The 16,945-nt window shown below is 48.5% G+C and overlaps 9 protein-coding genes across 9 annotated transcripts; 7 read left to right on the top strand and 2 right to left on the bottom strand.

Moving 5' to 3' along the window:
• Positions 1-223: 223 nt before the first annotated feature.
• Positions 224-1,565, top strand: NECHADRAFT_52551 (uncharacterized protein; the record flags this gene model as incomplete). Its single annotated transcript, XM_003042042.1, has 2 exons — positions 224-334; positions 381-1,565. Coding segments are annotated over 2 exons (1,296 nt in total), but the record flags the coding sequence as incomplete, so codon positions are not given.
• Positions 1,566-2,379: 814 nt separating this feature from the next.
• Positions 2,380-2,640, top strand: NECHADRAFT_29559 (uncharacterized protein; the record flags this gene model as incomplete). Its single annotated transcript, XM_003042041.1, has 1 exon — positions 2,380-2,640. A coding segment is annotated over one exon (261 nt), but the record flags the coding sequence as incomplete, so codon positions are not given.
• A 1,352-nt stretch (positions 2,641-3,992) lies between these two features.
• Positions 3,993-5,090, top strand: NECHADRAFT_86928 (uncharacterized protein; the record flags this gene model as incomplete). The annotated part of the gene is made up of 3 exons (XM_003042040.1): positions 3,993-4,192; positions 4,249-4,299; positions 4,364-5,090. 3 exons carry the CDS (start codon positions 3,993-3,995, stop codon positions 5,088-5,090), a joined length of 978 nt encoding a protein of 325 aa, XP_003042086.1.
• Positions 5,091-5,830: 740 nt separating this feature from the next.
• On the top strand, positions 5,831-7,119 carry NECHADRAFT_102054 (uncharacterized protein). The gene has a single exon (XM_003042039.1). The coding sequence runs from the start codon at positions 5,860-5,862 to the stop codon at positions 6,919-6,921; it is 1,062 nt and encodes a 353-aa protein (XP_003042085.1). The 5' UTR covers positions 5,831-5,859; the 3' UTR covers positions 6,922-7,119.
• A 62-nt stretch (positions 7,120-7,181) lies between these two features.
• On the bottom strand, positions 7,182-8,123 carry NECHADRAFT_52587 (uncharacterized protein; the record flags this gene model as incomplete). Its single annotated transcript, XM_003041973.1, has 1 exon — positions 7,182-8,123. The coding sequence occupies one exon, from the start codon at positions 8,121-8,123 to the stop codon at positions 7,182-7,184; it is 942 nt and encodes a 313-aa protein (XP_003042019.1).
• Positions 8,124-8,999: 876 nt separating this feature from the next.
• Positions 9,000-10,695, top strand: NECHADRAFT_97406 (uncharacterized protein; the record flags this gene model as incomplete). Its single annotated transcript, XM_003042038.1, has 7 exons — positions 9,000-9,122; positions 9,197-9,238; positions 9,286-9,542; positions 9,601-9,746; positions 9,794-10,002; positions 10,051-10,593; positions 10,648-10,695. 7 exons carry the CDS (start codon positions 9,000-9,002, stop codon positions 10,693-10,695), a joined length of 1,368 nt encoding a protein of 455 aa, XP_003042084.1.
• Positions 10,696-11,417: 722 nt separating this feature from the next.
• Positions 11,418-12,749, top strand: NECHADRAFT_3048 (uncharacterized protein; the record flags this gene model as incomplete). The annotated part of the gene is made up of 2 exons (XM_003042037.1): positions 11,418-12,155; positions 12,198-12,749. Coding segments are annotated over 2 exons (1,290 nt in total), but the record flags the coding sequence as incomplete, so codon positions are not given.
• A 620-nt stretch (positions 12,750-13,369) lies between these two features.
• Positions 13,370-14,112, bottom strand: NECHADRAFT_72804 (uncharacterized protein). Its single transcript, XM_003041972.1, has 3 exons — positions 13,899-14,112; positions 13,659-13,852; positions 13,370-13,613 (listed from the first exon to the last, which is right to left on the bottom strand). The coding sequence occupies exons 1-3, from the start codon at positions 14,103-14,105 to the stop codon at positions 13,421-13,423; spliced, it is 594 nt and encodes a 197-aa protein (XP_003042018.1). The 5' UTR covers positions 14,106-14,112; the 3' UTR covers positions 13,370-13,420.
• A 615-nt stretch (positions 14,113-14,727) lies between these two features.
• Positions 14,728-16,567, top strand: NECHADRAFT_86922 (uncharacterized protein; the record flags this gene model as incomplete). The annotated part of the gene is made up of 3 exons (XM_003042036.1): positions 14,728-15,794; positions 15,837-16,457; positions 16,501-16,567. The coding sequence occupies 3 exons, from the start codon at positions 14,728-14,730 to the stop codon at positions 16,565-16,567; spliced, it is 1,755 nt and encodes a 584-aa protein (XP_003042082.1).
• Between the last annotated feature and the right edge of the window lie 378 nt (positions 16,568-16,945).

The raw sequence follows: 16,945 nt of genomic DNA, 5'->3' as shown, positions 1-16,945 counted from the left end.
GCCTAGAGGTGGATGCATTGGATTTTCAGTGAAGCCATCGTGGTGAGTATTAAATAAACTGAATTTCTCATCTTTTTGTGTTGAACATGAAGACACAGTCATGGCGACTTTAGACACTCTCACTATATCTGACGACCCAACTGCGTCCACTCTCAAAATTGCAGTCGTCGGCTGTGTGAGTGAATATCTTGAGTGACCAAGCGCTTGTGAATTGACGAAAATCCAGGGTCACGGGGAGTTAGATACAATCTATGCGACACTCGAAAACCAATGTGAAGCAAAAGGATGGGCTCTCTCAGAAATCGACTTTCTCATCATCTGTGGTGACTTTCAGGTGCAACCCCAAGACGTCATCACCAGTACTCAAACTCACATCATAGGCGGTTCGAAATGACCTCGACTTGAATTGCATGTCTGTTCCTCGAAGGTATCTACGCATGGGAGACTTTCACAAGTACTACAGCGGCGCTGCAAAAGCTCCCGTCTTGACTTTGGTGATTGGCGGTAACCACGAAGCATCCAACTATCTTTTCGAGCTGTATCACGGAGGCTGGCTTGCACCGAATATTTACTATCTAGGTGCAGCTGGGGTCATCAACTATGGACCTTGTCGCATTGCTGGACTTTCAGGAATCTACAACGGCTCGGATTACCGCAAATCTCACGACGAGCGACTACCATACGACAGAGATCTCATTCGTTCGATTTATCATGTTCGGGAATATGATGTGCAAAAGCTGCTTCAGGTTACTCAACCAGTCGACATTGCTCTTAGTCACGATTGGCCAACTTGGGTTGAGTTGTTCGGGAACCATGAGCAACTCTTTGCTGAGAAGCCTCACTTTTTCGCAAGTGCAAAAGTTGACAACCTTGGAAGTAAACCGGCTGCAGAGGTCTTGAACGGTCTTCGACCTTCATACTGGTTCTCAGGACACATGCATGCAAGGTTCGAGGCTACAGTTGAACATCGAGGTTCAAAGATGGAAGACTCGGTAAAGCAGTTGGACTTGCCTGATACTCTCAAGGATGTGCTTCCACTTTTCAAGTCTAGACGCAAGCCGTCACAGGCCTCTTCATCCGAGTCCGTGGGCAGGAACCAGCAAACGGAGTTTCTTGCCTTGAGTAAGGCTGGCCAAGACGTTGCGAGTTACATGGAACTCAAGGAGCTAAAAGTTCCTACACTCCTAACTGGGTCTGCCCTTACAGAAACCTCTAATGGGGGGAAGTTTCATCTTTGCTACGATGCAGAGTGGTTGGCCATTACTCGCGCCTACAATGACACCCTGAGGATTCCAGATCCCGAGACTCTAATTGTACCTCCGCTGAAAGGCAAACAAAAGTCTCCCGCATCAACCATCCCTAAACACAAAGATTGGGTCAAGGAGAACATCGTCGACAAAGACCTTTTGAGAATTCCCAACAACTTTGCCAGGCATGCACCCGAGTACGACCCAAACGTTGGTCAGAGACGAGAGCAACCTCTGGAGTATCCGAATCAGCAGACGGCTGAGTTTGCAAAGTTGTTGGGAATTTCCAACAAGTTTCATCTGGAGGATAGCACTTGATCTACTGGGTACTGGCGAGTACTCGTACCGAAACCGAGGAGACTTGGTGTTTGATTTGAGACGCAAATGGCAGCTCTTCACATCAGTAGGTGGTTGGCGTTTGGAGTTTGGGCTGCATTTTAGAACTTGTAAATGGGATGCCAGCTTACATAGAAGACTATTCTTTGGGTTTAGCTAGACAAATCATTACGAGTTCTTGTTCTTGTGAACCTGACGCGCATCATCAAATGTTAGTTTTGACCTTTTTCACAAGCGTTTAAATGCCCGAGGCCATATGTTTGCTTCGGGTCTACTTATGCACCTAGCATCCAACGGTCGCCGCATACTATCCTGTCAAATCTGTGACAAATCATCACATTCTGCAGAAAATCCTCAATCGTTATTGAATACCGTTCCAGTAAGAGCCCTTAACCGAGTGGCGCAGATCGGAAGCCATGCCGATTACGAAGCCTGGGCGGTTCGAGACCTCGATCGACCACACGACAACTACGTCAGTCTGGATCGATTTTCCAAATTGAGAAGATTTCAACGTCATTAAGGATTTGTCGTTGAAGAATGCAGTAAAAATTAACTGAGACCTGGACAGAGACCGTGGTCTAGACCGTTGGATCATCGACGACCAACACTACGACGCCATGGATCAGCAGGGTATTGATGTGCCTGGTCTCTAAATACGATATAAAGAGCAGCATGAAGAGTATACGAATAAAAAATTCGTCGTTCTACCTTTATATATCACATTCTTCATGCATCACTCACAATGGCGCAACCAAAAGACGCCTCCGACACACCCGACATGGCCGAAGACTTCTTCGATGGCGAATACCCAGATCCAAAAGACCTCTCTCCCGCCCAGCATGAATTATCAGAAATCATGCTCAAAATGAAAGACGACCCCACTTTGATGGGAATCCACATGCTGGGTAAAGATGGCATATACCGATCCTTAGACGCCGACCGCAACGTGGTCGATGCCGTCGCGTGTACGCCTCCCCTTATCAAAGCCCTCTTAGACCGCATGCCATATGATGCCGAGACTGAGAAGAGCTTCCGAGGCGTTGATGGAACAAAGACACCTAAAGAGCAGTGGTATAATCCGCTACCTGGTATCTTGCCACCACCACTGGAGGAGAAGCATCGCGAACGATCGGAAGAGGTGCTTGAGGAATATAGAAGACTGTACTATGAGAGGAGAAAGAAGATTGAAGATGGAACCTTCATACGGTGTGCTGTGTGTTTAATGTCGGATAATGATCTCGGACCAGGAGTTGGGAAACGCAAGGCACAGGATTAGGCACTAGAGAGAATGCCGAATCTGGTGCTGGCCGTAAGTCACTAATGCTTCACGCATATTAACAGGCTAACATATCGGCAGATCATGACGTCGAGGGGTTAAAGAAGGAGCACAAGAATATCTACACGCTTACTGCCTGTGCCGACCTGTGCTCGCATCGCGCTTGGGGTAACCACGTCTTGCCCGGGCAGCTTTGGACGGTGTGCCGCCTGTACGAAACTCCTAAGGTCTCCCACATAGTTACTTCCAGCGCTATTAGCCACGAATAGGACGCTACCGTTAAGAAGTGAGGCACTTTCAGAATTCTAGAACACATGCGCTCAACACGCCGTTTGTTTAGACGTGTACGACTGTTTCGGGTTTCAACAACTGTAGTGGTCTAGTCTCAAGAATAACCACCCACTGTACATCTAGATAGCTAGAAACACACTATATCCCCTATTTCATCCTTTCTGCTTGCTCCCTTCTGTAGTTCTGAGGTCGAAGAAATCGTGCCGATATCATCAACCACCATGGGCTCAAGTATTATGCCAAACTTGCGCCTACCCGGGAGGCCAGTGGGAGTTTGGGTCAAACTACATTTGGGGTTGCTGACACATATTAGTGGCCTCAAAAGTCGGTTTACGCTGATGTACGAGTGTCGGCTCAGCCGAACTTGGGGAAGGCTCAAGATAAATCAGTGACTGCTCAGGACGGCGGACGAAAATGGAAATATTGGAAGTCCATGTTCACATTACATATTCGGCTACCATCAAAGATTTCCGCCTACGATATGAAAAACGCAATGCATGAGATTTAGAATAATTCGACGAAGGATGCGACGAACAGAAGATTTGAATGTGCCCAAAGCGGTTGCAAAGATGTGAGAGCAGAGCCTATGACGTCAGTGCATCTTATCAAACGGCTGTGATTCACAGCCTCTTCAACGAGCAAGGCGAAACGGATTATCTAGCAATAATGGAAAATACTTCCGTTTGAATCGCTCATTTTGGTTCATTAACCCAAAGTGGTATTTTCTTTATTTTCTTTATCCCTTTTAGGATGCCTTACTTGAAACGCAAATATCCAAGTGAAGCAATGGCGCGCTCATGGTAACAATAGGTTCCTCAATTGTGCATTCTACTTGATAAAATATGTCTGTTTACTCGCAAGTGAATTCAAGCAGCCGTTTATTTCTTCTCTCTGTCTCCTCTCTTCTCTTCTCTTTCCTTCACTCAATTGCTGATCTTTCATCTCACAACGCATCAAGCTTCTTCGCATCAAGCCTCTTCCTTTCTTCATTCTGTCGAGTCGCTTTGCTTTTTGCAACGAGATACTTTTCGGTCAACTTCTTGTAAGTTGAAGTATTTTGCTTTATGACTCTGCGTCCTGCTAACCATCAGCTATCAGATCTCCCCTGCACAACTCTTCACCGCAACCACCAGCATCTCGCACCAGCCGGTAAGTACCTTGATTCATTCCGCATCGTCAACTTCCTCCTGAATAGTTGCCTGACTAGTATTAGCTTCATCATGTCGGACACTTCCATCAGAGAAACCATCGAATACGATGATAGCACTCCCAGCTTGACCGACCATGTCGAAGATGCGACCGACCATACCCCCAGTCCCGGCAACGACGACGATGATTCTTTCGGCGAAGATTTCGATCACGCCGATTCCACCAGCCCGAGTGTCTCCGAAGATGAAGACAACGAGTCCCTTCCCGCGGAATCCAATTCCCGCACCCTCGCCGGCGATAACCTTGGCTCCCCTCCACCCAAGACAAGTCGACTCTCCCAACTCTTCACCAACTTTGCCGATGAATTCCTCGACATTATTGAAGAAGATGCCCAAGAAGCTGTCATCGAAGCCGCAAAGGCTCAGAATATCGATATGGGTAAGATGGTGAAGAGGCACGATCACGAAATCGGCAACCTGATGGACGAGTTTTACGATCATGTCTCTAGCCATGAGAAGAGGGCCAAGGCAGAGTCGGACAAGGTCAGAGGCGAGATGAAAAGCCTCAAACGTTCCATCGACAACAGGGATGCGAGAAACAGCGCATTCCAAAAAGAAGTCAGTGATCGACTCGCCAGCCTGGAGAAGAGGTCCGTCGATCGTTTCCTTTTGTTGGAGAAGATTACCAGCAGCCGAATGACTCGTCTTGAGAAGGATATCGACGCGAGGTTTGCTTCTCTAGAGATGAGCATGAATGACCGATTTGCTGAATTTGAGGAGCGCATCGATTAGGAGTCGGAGCCTGGAAGCAAGCGTCGTCGTGTTGATTGAGGGATGGATGGACCATGGCTCATGTGGGAGAGCATGTTGGCGACTAAAGACTCGGGATGGATTGAGCGGACGCCAAAGTATGAACTGCGACAGATAGTCAGTTCAGATAATTAATGACGCATTCTTCGCCTTCTTGTAGTAGATCTCAACTGCATTGCCCAGCTTCTATAAAAATGCTACGGCCACTAGGGGGGATAAAAAAACATGAGACTAGCTCATCAGCTTCAAGATAGCCACAGCGCCTTCAATACTGCCTCAATTCACTTGAAGATAGACCAGATGATGCTCTAAGATCTTCTCTTTATAAAGATATAAATTTGATATTATTTCGTTTTTATAATGGTGATTAAATCGGTGATTGAAGTTGGCCTAATGGTTGCGATTTGGTAGTGTCAGTCTCGTGTTTTTTGATCCCCACAGGGGCCACTATCAGACTCGGTCTCGCTCCATGCATACGACTCGCTATCGTGGCTTAGATCTCGGACTCACAGCCATGACACAGCCCTCGTATCCCAGCCACTCCCTGTTTCCACTAACAATGCATGCGGATAAACCTGCGACGATCCAAACAGCATCGCCCCTTAGCTAATCAGCAAGGATACCCTGCTCATCTTAGCTTGTTTTGGATTTCAATGGCGAGGAGCACAGACGAATGAATAAATAGTGCAGCCGCCCGCCTTGGATTACGCAACCCAAGGTGAGGTCATTCAACCTGTCTCTGTCGCGCAACATGTCCAGCGTCAAGATCATCATCACTCCTCCGACGCCTTTGGAGGCTGAAGATCCTTTTCGTCGTCGGCCTCCAGTTACACCTCTACCCGATGTACCTGAGAAGTTGCCACTGGATTCTGACGATGACGCAGAGAAAACAGACAATGGGAGACCAGCGATTGATCCGACAGAGAAGGAAGTCTATGTGACGCGGCCAGATGTTGAAGAATCTGAAAAGGAAGTCTACGAGCCCAGGACAACGATATTATATGCCGACGCGTCCGAGAAGGAAGTTTATCACCCTACCCAATCTCAAGAGATTGTTGTAGACGAGAAAGAAGTCTACGATCCTCAAGAAGCGGCTCATCAGGCTTCCATCGATGCATCCGAGAAGGAGGTGTATCACTTTGAGACGGAATCTCATCGCGTCGATACCGGGAAGGAGGTCTATGATGGGAGCGCGCAGATGCAAATGGTGATACATCCTGGAAAGGATGCCTACAGCCCCGAGCCTACTCAAGCTCCATCCAAATCCTCTCAAACACAGCCAAATTCCTCTTCACCACAATCAAAATACTATTCACCACAGTCGGAATACTCCCAATCCCAACTCAGCTACTCTCAACCAAGTTCACCCGCATACACTCAACCAACCGAAAGCTCGAGTAGCACACCCGAGCCAGAAGAACCTCAAACTCAACCTGGGCCCAAAGGCCGGTTCAAGAAACTTCACCAAACCGTCGTCAACAAGCACAAGAAAGCCTGGGAGACACTTGCTGATCAATCCAACGCCATTATCAATGAACAAAAAGCTTGGATCGAAAAGACACAGACCGACGTCACCAACAGTATCGTCATGGGAGCTACCACTCGGTATGCACGGTTAGAAAAGGGCACTACTACCCGATATGCGCGTCTAGAAAAGGGGACAACGAACCGATATAACCGTGTGGAGCAAAACATCAACGACCGAATGGTTCGTGCTGGGCAATGTGTCAACAATTATGCCAAGATCAAGGATAGTATTCCTGGGTTGAAGCAAAAGCCACAGGTTTCTCCCGAAGCAGAGAAGCCTAAATAAATGGCATACTCATTTTTGCAGCCGAATTGGCAGGGAGAGATTTGCACGTGAGGAGGTAGGGAAGTGGGACATTGTTGGATATGGGATTGTAAAGTAGCAGGACGTCAAGCCGGATTGGATGATAATCATGATACACAGTGGGTTTCAATAAGCAATACTTTTTCTGTATGAATCAAATCAAGGAAGGTATTCACCATTACATTCGTCATGTTCCACATATTCATGTCAATTTCGTAGCTCAACTGCCACCCTTACTCCCCTCACAGACGCCTACACAGAGCCTCCGCAAAGAACTCCACAAGCTTCGGCACCGTCTCTGAAAGATCATCATATAAATCAAAATGATTCTTCCCTTTGATAGTCACCAACTCCTTAGGATCCTTAGCAGCCTCGACAGCATTCTTACTAAAGTGATGCGTCTGCGCCTCTGACCCCGCAATCATGAGCAAAGGTCGAGGAGAGATGAGATGCTGAAAGTTGAACGAGTCGTAGCTAACCATTAGATCGTAACTCGAGAGAGGAACCTTTTGATCCGATCTCTTGTGGTGTCCTCTCTTCGTGCCGTAATACTGAGCCGCGTCCTTGAAGAACGAATCCGTCTCTTCAGGTATCTTTGACAAGTCCGTCTCAAACATGGGAGGTGCATCCTCTTGAGATCCATTGGCGTGAGTTGTGCGCCATTTGCCAGCGCCGTCGAGGGCTACTTCAATAGCCGTCCGACTCTCTTTGTTGTTCTCGTAGAGACCTCCATTTCGGGTCATCCTACCGACGCAGGCGGCGCTAACGGTCGCCAGAGCCTTGATGCGATTGTCTGACTGTGCAGCGTAGGAAGTGTAGCCACCCGATGCACAGATTCCAAGGACACCGATACGTTCCTGATCGACCTTGTCTTTCAAAGTCGTCAAATACGTAACCGCAGCCTTGTTGTCTTCGACCCTCTGGTGAGGATCTTCAAGACCACGGGGTTTGCCGGAACTTTCGCCCTGATAACCAGCATCAAAGGTCAAGACAGCGAAGCCTTCCTTGGATAGGGCGCGGGCGTAGTCGGCAGCCGTCTGCTCTTTAACTCCAGTCATGGGATGGCTAATGACAATGGCAGCTCCAATGCGATGTTCTGATCCCTCAAGGGGAGCGTAGAACTCGCCGCAGATTTGCAGCTCAAAGGAGGGGAAGTAAACTTTTGTGGGTGAATCTGAGGACATGATAGCAGATGGGATTGATTGAGTACTGGATTACTGTGACGAATTCACGGCCATGACCTGTGCTTTTATCTTCTCGGCTCGTCCTTGAGCATGTAATCGCTATGACGTCTAAAAGGTTAAAAGAGTGGTCGAGAACCTTCAAGGTTTTTGCACAAATAAATCGAATCCTTACTGGTGTAGGTGCTGCTAGTTCTGTCATGGCAACGTCATGGACTCAATCGGTTAGACGGACTTGGCTCCGGCTTTTATCGATGGGCAGTTCGCATATTGTGTAAAAGTACAAGCTTGTGATATTTCTCATAACTGTTAATGCATTCACTTGGTCTGAGAGCTTGGGGAGCGAGCTTCCCAGAAATAAATAGAAATAGAGTAGTCTTGACATATCTGAAGCTTACTCAAAGGGGCCTAGAGACCGGCCCGGTTTCCCATGCTTGGTTCCTGTTTCAATTGGAGGTTTCTTGGTCTTCCAAGCAAAACAAAGTTGGGAACACCAAGATCGGAAGCAGGCCAGACTATAGCCTAGTTATACCCAAGCTTCAATAACCCACCGTAGGTTTTCTCTTGCAGTCTTGCCAAAAGGATAATAGTACCTTGAGTATCCGCCACCGCATTCTTACAAACCCAGTCCTACTGCGCCTCTAACCCCTCAATCGTAAGCAGACTGGGCGCGCCTTTTTCTTGACAAGACCATGGCCAGAACTCCTAGCGATTGGCTCTTGGCAACTTGCTGACATGAACAAGGGAGAAAATGTCGCTTCTCACCACCTTACTACCCCGCCGCTGATTAGATGTTGACTTTGAACAGGCATATCAAAAAGCACTCAAGTGAATCAACACATCAACATTTCCACTCTCGAGACTGATCCTTTGCAAACCATGGCATCTTCAAAGACAAAGCTTTCTACCAGGGGCGAGGCGTTGGCTACTCCTACCGGCAAGATGACGCTGTCAGATGTGATTTGCGACTTGTGGCACCCAGAGACCAACCCTGGCGGATATGTCAGTCTAGGTGTTGCCGAGAACGTATGCTACTTTGGAGAATACATGGTGATGGCCAGGCTAACGTCTGGCAGACTTTGATGCATAAGGAACTGATCGAGCACATGACCAAGAACGTAAGTCCTCCACCGATTCACTATCACCCTGATACCAACTTTTGCAGTTTAGCGTCGACAGTCATTCTCTGACCTGTGGTGACGGCTTCTCCGGCTCTCATCGCCTTAGAGACACGATTGCTAGATTTGTCAATCGTAACTTTAACCCTCATGAGCCCGTCACCAAGAACCAGCTCGTCATTACCTCTGGTGTGGGTCAGGCGGTTGAGACGACCGGCTTCTCAATCTGTGATAAGGGTGATGGCATCTTGCTTGGCCGCCCGTATTATGGAAACTTTCCTATTGATTTGGGCTGCCGGGTTGAGTGAGTGACGGTCTTGTGGCGATATTGATAGATTCGATGAGGTCTAACCGAAGACCAGGGCAAAAATCATTGGCGTGTCCTTCAAAAAAACGGACCCATTCAGCTTAGAGGCTATCGAGGTCTATGAAAAGGCTCTTGTGGACGCACAAGCGCAGGGGATACGTGTCAAAGCGCTTCTTCTCTGCAACCCGCACAATCCCCTGGGTAAGTCTACACCAATTTCTCTTCCAGGCCACCCTAATCTTTACGAGGTCGTTGCTATACCCGAGAGGTCACTGAGGCGTACATGACATTCTGTCAAAAGTATAATCTTCATCTTATCTGCGATGAGATTTATGCTCTATCAGTTTGGAAGAACCCCAAGTTCCCTGAAGCTCCCGAGTTTACGTCAGTCCTGGCAATCAACCCCGATGGCATTATTGATCGAGACCTAATCCACGTCGTTTGGGGAATGAGCAAGGTTAGAACTTCAACAACAACGACGCAGCCGGTATGCTAACTTGTCAAGGACTTTGGCTCCAATGGCATCAGAATTGGATGTGTCATCAGTCGAAACGAGGCTTTCATTCGGGCTTGCGAAGCAATCTCCAACTTCACTTGTCCCTCGTCTCTAGCTGACCTGACTACCTCGCGTATTCTCTCTGACGACGCCTTTGTTGAATCCTTTATCAGCTCGAATCGGTTACGCCTAGCTGACAACTACACCATGATAGCCAAGTTTCTAGATGGCCATCAGATTCCTTACAAGGAGGGCTCCAACGCTGGCTTGTTCATCTGGGCTGATTTATTTGGTCCCATTCGAGCGCAGATTCATGCTGCCGTGACAAGGCAGAGAGAGGCAGGCATATCTTCCGACAAGATTTTGTGGGATCTAGAAGAGAAGCTCTACACGACTTTACTGAAGCACAGAATCTTTCTCGCACTTGGAGCTGACTTTGGAGGCGATGTACCCGGGTGGTTTCGCATCGCGTTTGCTCACGAAAAGATGTATCTGCAACTGGGGCTGGACCGAGTTATTGAAGCAGTTGAAGCGTTTCGCCGTCAGCTTGAGGTAGATGAAGATGTCCACACGCTTGCTACAGCGGTTAATGGCGTCGAGGTATAGAGCATGTGTGCATCTGGCGTTTTCTCTTTTTCGCCTGGATCTCGGTAATGAGAATCCCCCCACTCGAATGCAATAAAGATCCAAACATGTTCTTTCATTTCCTGCAGCTCAAAGTTATGGGTGTCTAGGTTCGCAGCTGATTATCGTTATGCTAAGTATGTCCCGTGGTTACGCACCTCGGAACGACATGTTGTAAGCATGCTGATAGTCTCGGGTCAGCTACAGCAAGCCATAAAGAGCATCCCGGATCAGCTACCCAGGTTCTGCCAGGTGAACTATTACACGGGCTGCATTGTTCTGTAAGACGGCGTGTTACACTACTCCTTGTATAACTCATAAGTTCATGATTTGTCGAGCGTAGCGAGCGCGTCGTCAGTCCTCTTCTGGATCTCACCTAAGACGGCTACGCGGCGGAACCGATCGACACCGCAGCCGGCAAATGATGATAATAGGAGCTTTCAATCAACCGTCTTACCGTAAAACGGATCAACTGTCAACCTGACCCCGCTTGCCAAGGCTCGGAGTTCCCAACTATCTTTGTACTTAAACCGATGCAGGTCCCAGCAGGTTTCTTGAGAGTCACATCATGTTCCACATCCATCTTCAATATGAAGTCACTCACATTGTTGACAACATTTCTGTCCCATTGTAGCTTGGTTGCTTCAGTCAATGCAAGCCCCAAGTCTTGTTCTGATCTGAAACTTGGAACGTTTCCGGGGTTGACGATCCTCCATGCTGAGACATCCGAACGACAAAACTATACACCTCCGGGCTCTCAGCTGACAGTCAACATCTGCAACCTCACCCTCTCTCTGCAGCACCAAAGCGTTGATGATGTAGTCAAAGTGGGAATATGGCTTCCACTCCAGAACTGGAATGGTCGATTCATGGCAACAGGAGGATCAGGTATCTCAGCTGGTGATGAGATGAACCTGGTTATACCCGCGGCCCAGGGCTACGCGGCTGGATTCACAGATGCAGGCCTAACACTCAACAACACTATTGACTCTCAGACAACCAAATGGTTTCTGAGAGATGACGGCACAGTCAATGAAGTGCTGCTGGAGAACTTTGCCCATCGATCCATCCACGACTTGGCCGTTATCGGGAAAGCTGCCGTTAAGGCGTTCTACGGAAAACAGTCTGCATACTCCTATTACACGGGCTGCTCCCAAGGCGGCCGACAAGGATACTTTGCAGCTGAGAAACACCCTGACGATTTTGATGGCATTCTGGCCAATGCTCCAGCCATCAACGCGCCTCAACTCTCGCCTGCCGAATTCTGGCCTTCTGTATTGATGACCAACATTGTTGTGCCGCCTCAGTGTGTGTTCAGAGCATACCAAGATGCCATTATCGAAGCATGCGATGCACTAGATGGTGCTCGAGATGGTCTCATCTCTGCACCTGAGAAGTGCCGCTACGATACCTCGAAGCTTGTGTCGAAGAAAACCGAGTGCACTGAGACCGGTGGCACAGTGGTCATCACCAAAAAGCATGCCGAGTTGGTAGCCAAAATTCTCGAAGGTCCTGCCGATCCCAGTGGCAAGACTCTATGGTATGGAACTCCTCCCGGGGCAGACTTTGATGGTTTGGCCAACACCACAACTGTCAACGGCACAACAGTACCTGCCCCGTTTTTGACAGCCCAAGCGTGGTTCAAGTACGCCATTGCCCAAGATCCCTCCCTCGATACGTCCAAGCTGTCCTTGTCGGATTTCTTTCACCTGTTCCAGCAGTCAGTTGATCGACTGACTGACTCGGTGGGATCCGATAACCCCGATCTCACGACTTTCAAAAACGCAGGCGGCAAGCTTCTCTCATGGCACGGCATGGCTGATCCTCTAGTCATGCACGGCGGCACAGTTCTTTACTGGGATAGGCTGCGCAAAAAGGCCAGCAGCCAGGCCGAGTTGGATAGTTTCTATCGTTTGTTTCTAGCCCCAGGAGCAGGTCATTGTTTCGGAGGAGTTGGCCCAAATCCGACAGAACCTTTGTCGGCTCTTGTGGATTGGGTTGAGAAGGGAATCAGCCCTGATACTCTTTTTGCGGAAGCAGTCACGGGTGGCAAGTCTATCACCCGCAATCTGTGCCCATATCCAAGCACTTTGCGATATGACGGGAAAGGGGACGTGAACTCTGCCAAAAGCTTTACCTGTACTCATTGATAGCTTCATACCGCCGAGGCCGATACTAGATCAACCTCCACCGGGGTTGCCGTCGTTGCCCCATGATACGGGCCGACCTCAACAAAACAAACTTTCTACCTTGAAAAAGAGCACAACCTGCAACAAAGCCTGCAAAGCTTTATCATTGGGATTAATATCATACCTACTGCACCGGGCGGACGGTGGCATAGCTAGAAAAAAAAGAATATTGCTAGAAAATAGAGTTTCCTATCCCTTCTATCTTGTTCAATTCCTGCCATATATCTTCTGCCATCTTTATTATTTTGCCATTTTTACCATTGATATCCTTCCCCTTGTATCTCTCTCGACTGGCTCTGTGCAATCGCTTCTAGGGCTTTCTCTACCAATCGATTTCATATACAATAGGTAGTCAAGGGGAGTTTTGTGGTAATTTTCACAGATTCAGGAATAGGCCTCGTTGATTGCTTTGGTCATATCAGTCTACAGTCATACGTCCAACCGCCTAACTCAATGTCCCAGCTTTATCTCATGCGAGCTCATATGATTCATCACCTTGTGCCCCATTGCATATTAACTCGACATCGAAGCAGTAATCGTTGGTTCCCTTCATACTTGAGCTAAACTCACTCTTTCCATCCATCTCCAGCCCCCAGCATCCAGTTCAAACCCACCAGGTGAAGATTGTGCTTTTCAACAAACTTGGCCGGATCGAACGATCGTCTTTGCACGAATTCTTCACCTCCAACATCCTCCTTCGTCAGATCCAGGGTCGTGGGCTGTCGGAAGAGGAGAAACAAATATCGATGAGGCTTGGAGCTACAAACGGTTACTATCGCATCTCGGACAGGCATGTGTACCTACTCATCCTTGGGGCCGGGTCCAAGGTACTCTGTCAAAGCAGGTTGAACTTGTGCGACCATTCCCTCGTCACCACTAAGAGGCATCAAGCCTGGAAGAACCCAGTGACGCCAGAAAGCAAACTTGGGATCATCTGGGGTAGGAGCATCAGGGTCGACGAGCAACAGCATGTATGTCGCATCAGACGGACTATCGGGCTGGACAGAGTAAGCATCTTCCTCGAACAATGAACAGGCCTCAAACCTCTTTCGAGAAGCGAATACTCGGGGCGAGTCTGCACTGCGAAGCGCGAAACAGGTTCCCCAGCTTGAGGGCGTTCCCGTCAAACGCGACGTCGAGCTTTGTCGTAGGCTTAAAGTCCTCCGGGATAAGACTGGCAGCCACGCCAGGAACGAGCTTTGCCTCGGCCAGAGAGGCAGACAGGGCCTTTGCGTGTTCCTTGAGAGGCATCTTGAATGATTGTGTAGCTTCAAAGAGTAGCTGAAATAAGCTCGGTCGATGACGATGACCTTGGTTTTGATGCTACCCCACGTTGGGGGCTGTGTAAGGCTGTGATGTGACTGGTGGAAGAAAGCCAGTTACGGTACATTGTCATCATGCCCCCAATGTTGGCAGAGGAATTCAGCCACAATCACAAGCTGCATTGTCTTGTTCTGCACAGGCTGGCCGTGCACAAGGACGAGGTCGGGGAAAGCGGGGTGGTCACCTAACAAGAAGGGCAACGAGTTGGCCCTCGAGAAATCTTCAAACAAGCAGTAGATCCTTCAAGTACGGTAGTCTTGTCGAGACGCATCTGCTATCAAGATACAACAGGTTCAGGGAGCCTCTGTAGTTCCACTCTGTAGTGTTGATGTCGAGAAAATACTCCCCATCTCCTTGCTTGCGCAAGGACTGCCTGGGCGTAATAAAGCACTATCTAAGCCTATATAAAAATTATATGATAATATGTTAATCCCTTATCTATACTTTAGTAAGCCTAAGAAGAGTCTAATCAGAATTGGTCTAGATCCCAGCTCGGTACACTATGACAGTCCCCGCGCAAGCAAGGAGATTTCTTTAGAGTTGGCCCATGATGGGGGGTAAATTAGCGGGCGGGCCGAGAAAAAACAAGAGGGGCGGTCCTAAAGACGGTTCCGCTCTAGACCGCATGATTGACGGAGCCAAACCCGGCGTCGGTCATTTCGCAGAGAACTCCCAAACAGTCAAGATACGAATGAAATGCCAGGTCTACGGCCGCTTCACCGACACAATGAAGGGCCGAAGGATCGTGTTTCTGATCCTTTCGTTTCATGTTGAACAGAGTGGGTCGATTCCAGCTAATCAGAGTGAAATTTCCATGTGCTCAGCCAATCTAATCTACTCGCAAAGCAAACCTTGGACCAACACGACTGGATCCCTGCAACGGCATTGCTCGAGCCAGGTCATCATTCCACGTTATCTCGACCATATCCAACATCTTTCACCTCTACATTCATCCATCACCATCAACAGTCTTCCTTCCACCATGTCAGAACCAAACCCTCAGTCAAATTCTCCCCTTGTCAAACTCCCCCGCGAAGTCCGAGATGCTATTTACCTCGAGGTCTGGCGCCTCATCGGTCTCCGCCAACACATTGTAGCCCATTGGGGATCATCAGACGAAGACGCCAAACCTCACTATTGCCGCTGGAAATGCTGCACGCCCGAATTCGAAGTCGAGGATCGACTCCAGGAAGAAATCGACCAGCTCCGAATCAAAAAAGGAATATTTCTCGAAGAATATTTCTCACATAAACCCGAGTCTCCTCGCGTTGACTACCAGGGTTTTCTCTCTTCACCTTGGGATAACCACTGGGAATGCTGGCTTGAAATCACACAAAAGTACGGCAGGGAATATATCGAGGGTAATTATGGTCCACATGGTAACTCTGTCAGCACATCGGGCTGTCGCTGCTGGAAAGACGTGGCCAAAGATCCCATGAATTTGACACCACTCTGGGACAGAGGATCCAGGCCACCGCCACCCAAGCCTCCTAGCAGGTGGAAACGGGCTGTGGAAAAGGTGAAAAGGGCCAAGGACGCAATCAGACCTCCGCCAGTCATCGAACCCCCTTGGACTGGTAGCCCTTATATGCCAATTTTGCTGTGCTGCAAGCTCTTGTAAGAATTTCACAGCTACTTATGATGCGGCTAACTCCCTAGGTCTCCTGAAATCGTCGAGTCTCTGTACAGATCAACCACATTTATCTTTACAGACATAGTTGCTTGGCAGCTGTGGCTAGGCTATTGTGATCCTCAAACATCACCACGACCAGAACTTGGAGGAGCACCTCGAGCCTTCCTCGAGAACACGACAAGCATCGAGTTAGGCCTCCACCCCACATTCAAACTCGAAGTCCCATGTACATTCTCAGAAGAAAAAGAGCCCGATCACCCAGAACAGCTTCATGACCCCTATGACTTTCACTGGCTCAAGATGGACCGGTTCAGAAACCTGAGGAGCGTCAAGATTTGGATGTCTGCCCGGACTCTCTCCACGTTTCCAAGACGGTCCATCCTTCAGTGGAAACATTACAGGCTTGATCAGTTCAGCAAGAGCGAGCTCATAAAAGCTCTCTCAGCTTTCGAGAACCTGGATGAATTCATCATTAGCACACCTCTTGCTCAGAATATTGGACCAGAGGATGGGTACGTCCAAGACGTAATGGAGAAACCGAGCCATCAGGTCTGGAAGAGAGGCACCGGTGATCATTATCATCCAGGGATGGATATTGATCTTGGCGGCGGCGGGCCCATCACTAATATTGCATCATATCCTGAAAGGTACGTTTGCCTAATTATGCTGAGTTAGTCTAACGTCTCGTAGAATTGTGACTCCAAGTACTCATGGTCTGTCCTTCTCTTTCTCTTTCCGCCTGACGGGGCTTATATAACTATTGGTGGTCAAATACGTAATTCAAGAGAATTAAGGTGTTGGGGAATCAGCTCAACGTTTGATAACATCAAGTCTATACAAGAACAACCTTCCTGATGAATCCATCCACACGTTGCACTGCAGTCTCATCGTCCGACCTTATAGTAATTATACCCGCTCTTTCCCATTCTTGGTCATTCTTCTTGGTCAAGACAAGCCCGTTGTATTCTCTCCCTCCTAGCAAGAGCAACACGTCAACAGAACCACCACTCCCGCGAGCTTTTCCTTCCACAGGCCTTCCCTGGTACAAACAATTCCATCCTGCAAATAGCTTGCTTGTATCCGGGATTTTCACTTGTAAGTGGTAAGGTACCGTCTTTTCAGCCAGTTCGAGTTC

Source organism: Fusarium vanettenii, assembly GCF_000151355.1.
Source record: "Fusarium vanettenii 77-13-4 chromosome 11 genomic scaffold NECHAsca_39_chr11_5_0, whole genome shotgun sequence".
Lineage (NCBI taxonomy): Eukaryota > Fungi > Ascomycota > Sordariomycetes > Hypocreales > Nectriaceae > Fusarium > Fusarium vanettenii.
This window is presented reverse-complemented; position numbering and strand designations above follow the sequence as displayed.

Coding starts and splice junctions, on each gene's coding strand:
- NECHADRAFT_72804 (XM_003041972.1), bottom strand. CDS start 14,105: ATGCCTCTCAAGGAACACGCAAAGGCCCTGTCTGCCTCTCTGGCCGAG. Junction 13,853..13,898: donor GTATTCGCTTCTCGAAAGAG/GTTTGAGGCCTG, acceptor TACTCTGTCCAG/CCCGATAGTCCGTCTGATGC. Junction 13,614..13,658: donor GGACCCGGCCCCAAGGATGA/GTAGGTACACAT, acceptor AACCGTTTGTAG/CTCCAAGCCTCATCGATATT.
- NECHADRAFT_102054 (XM_003042039.1), top strand. CDS start 5,860: ATGTCCAGCGTCAAGATCATCATCACTCCTCCGACGCCTTTGGAGGCT.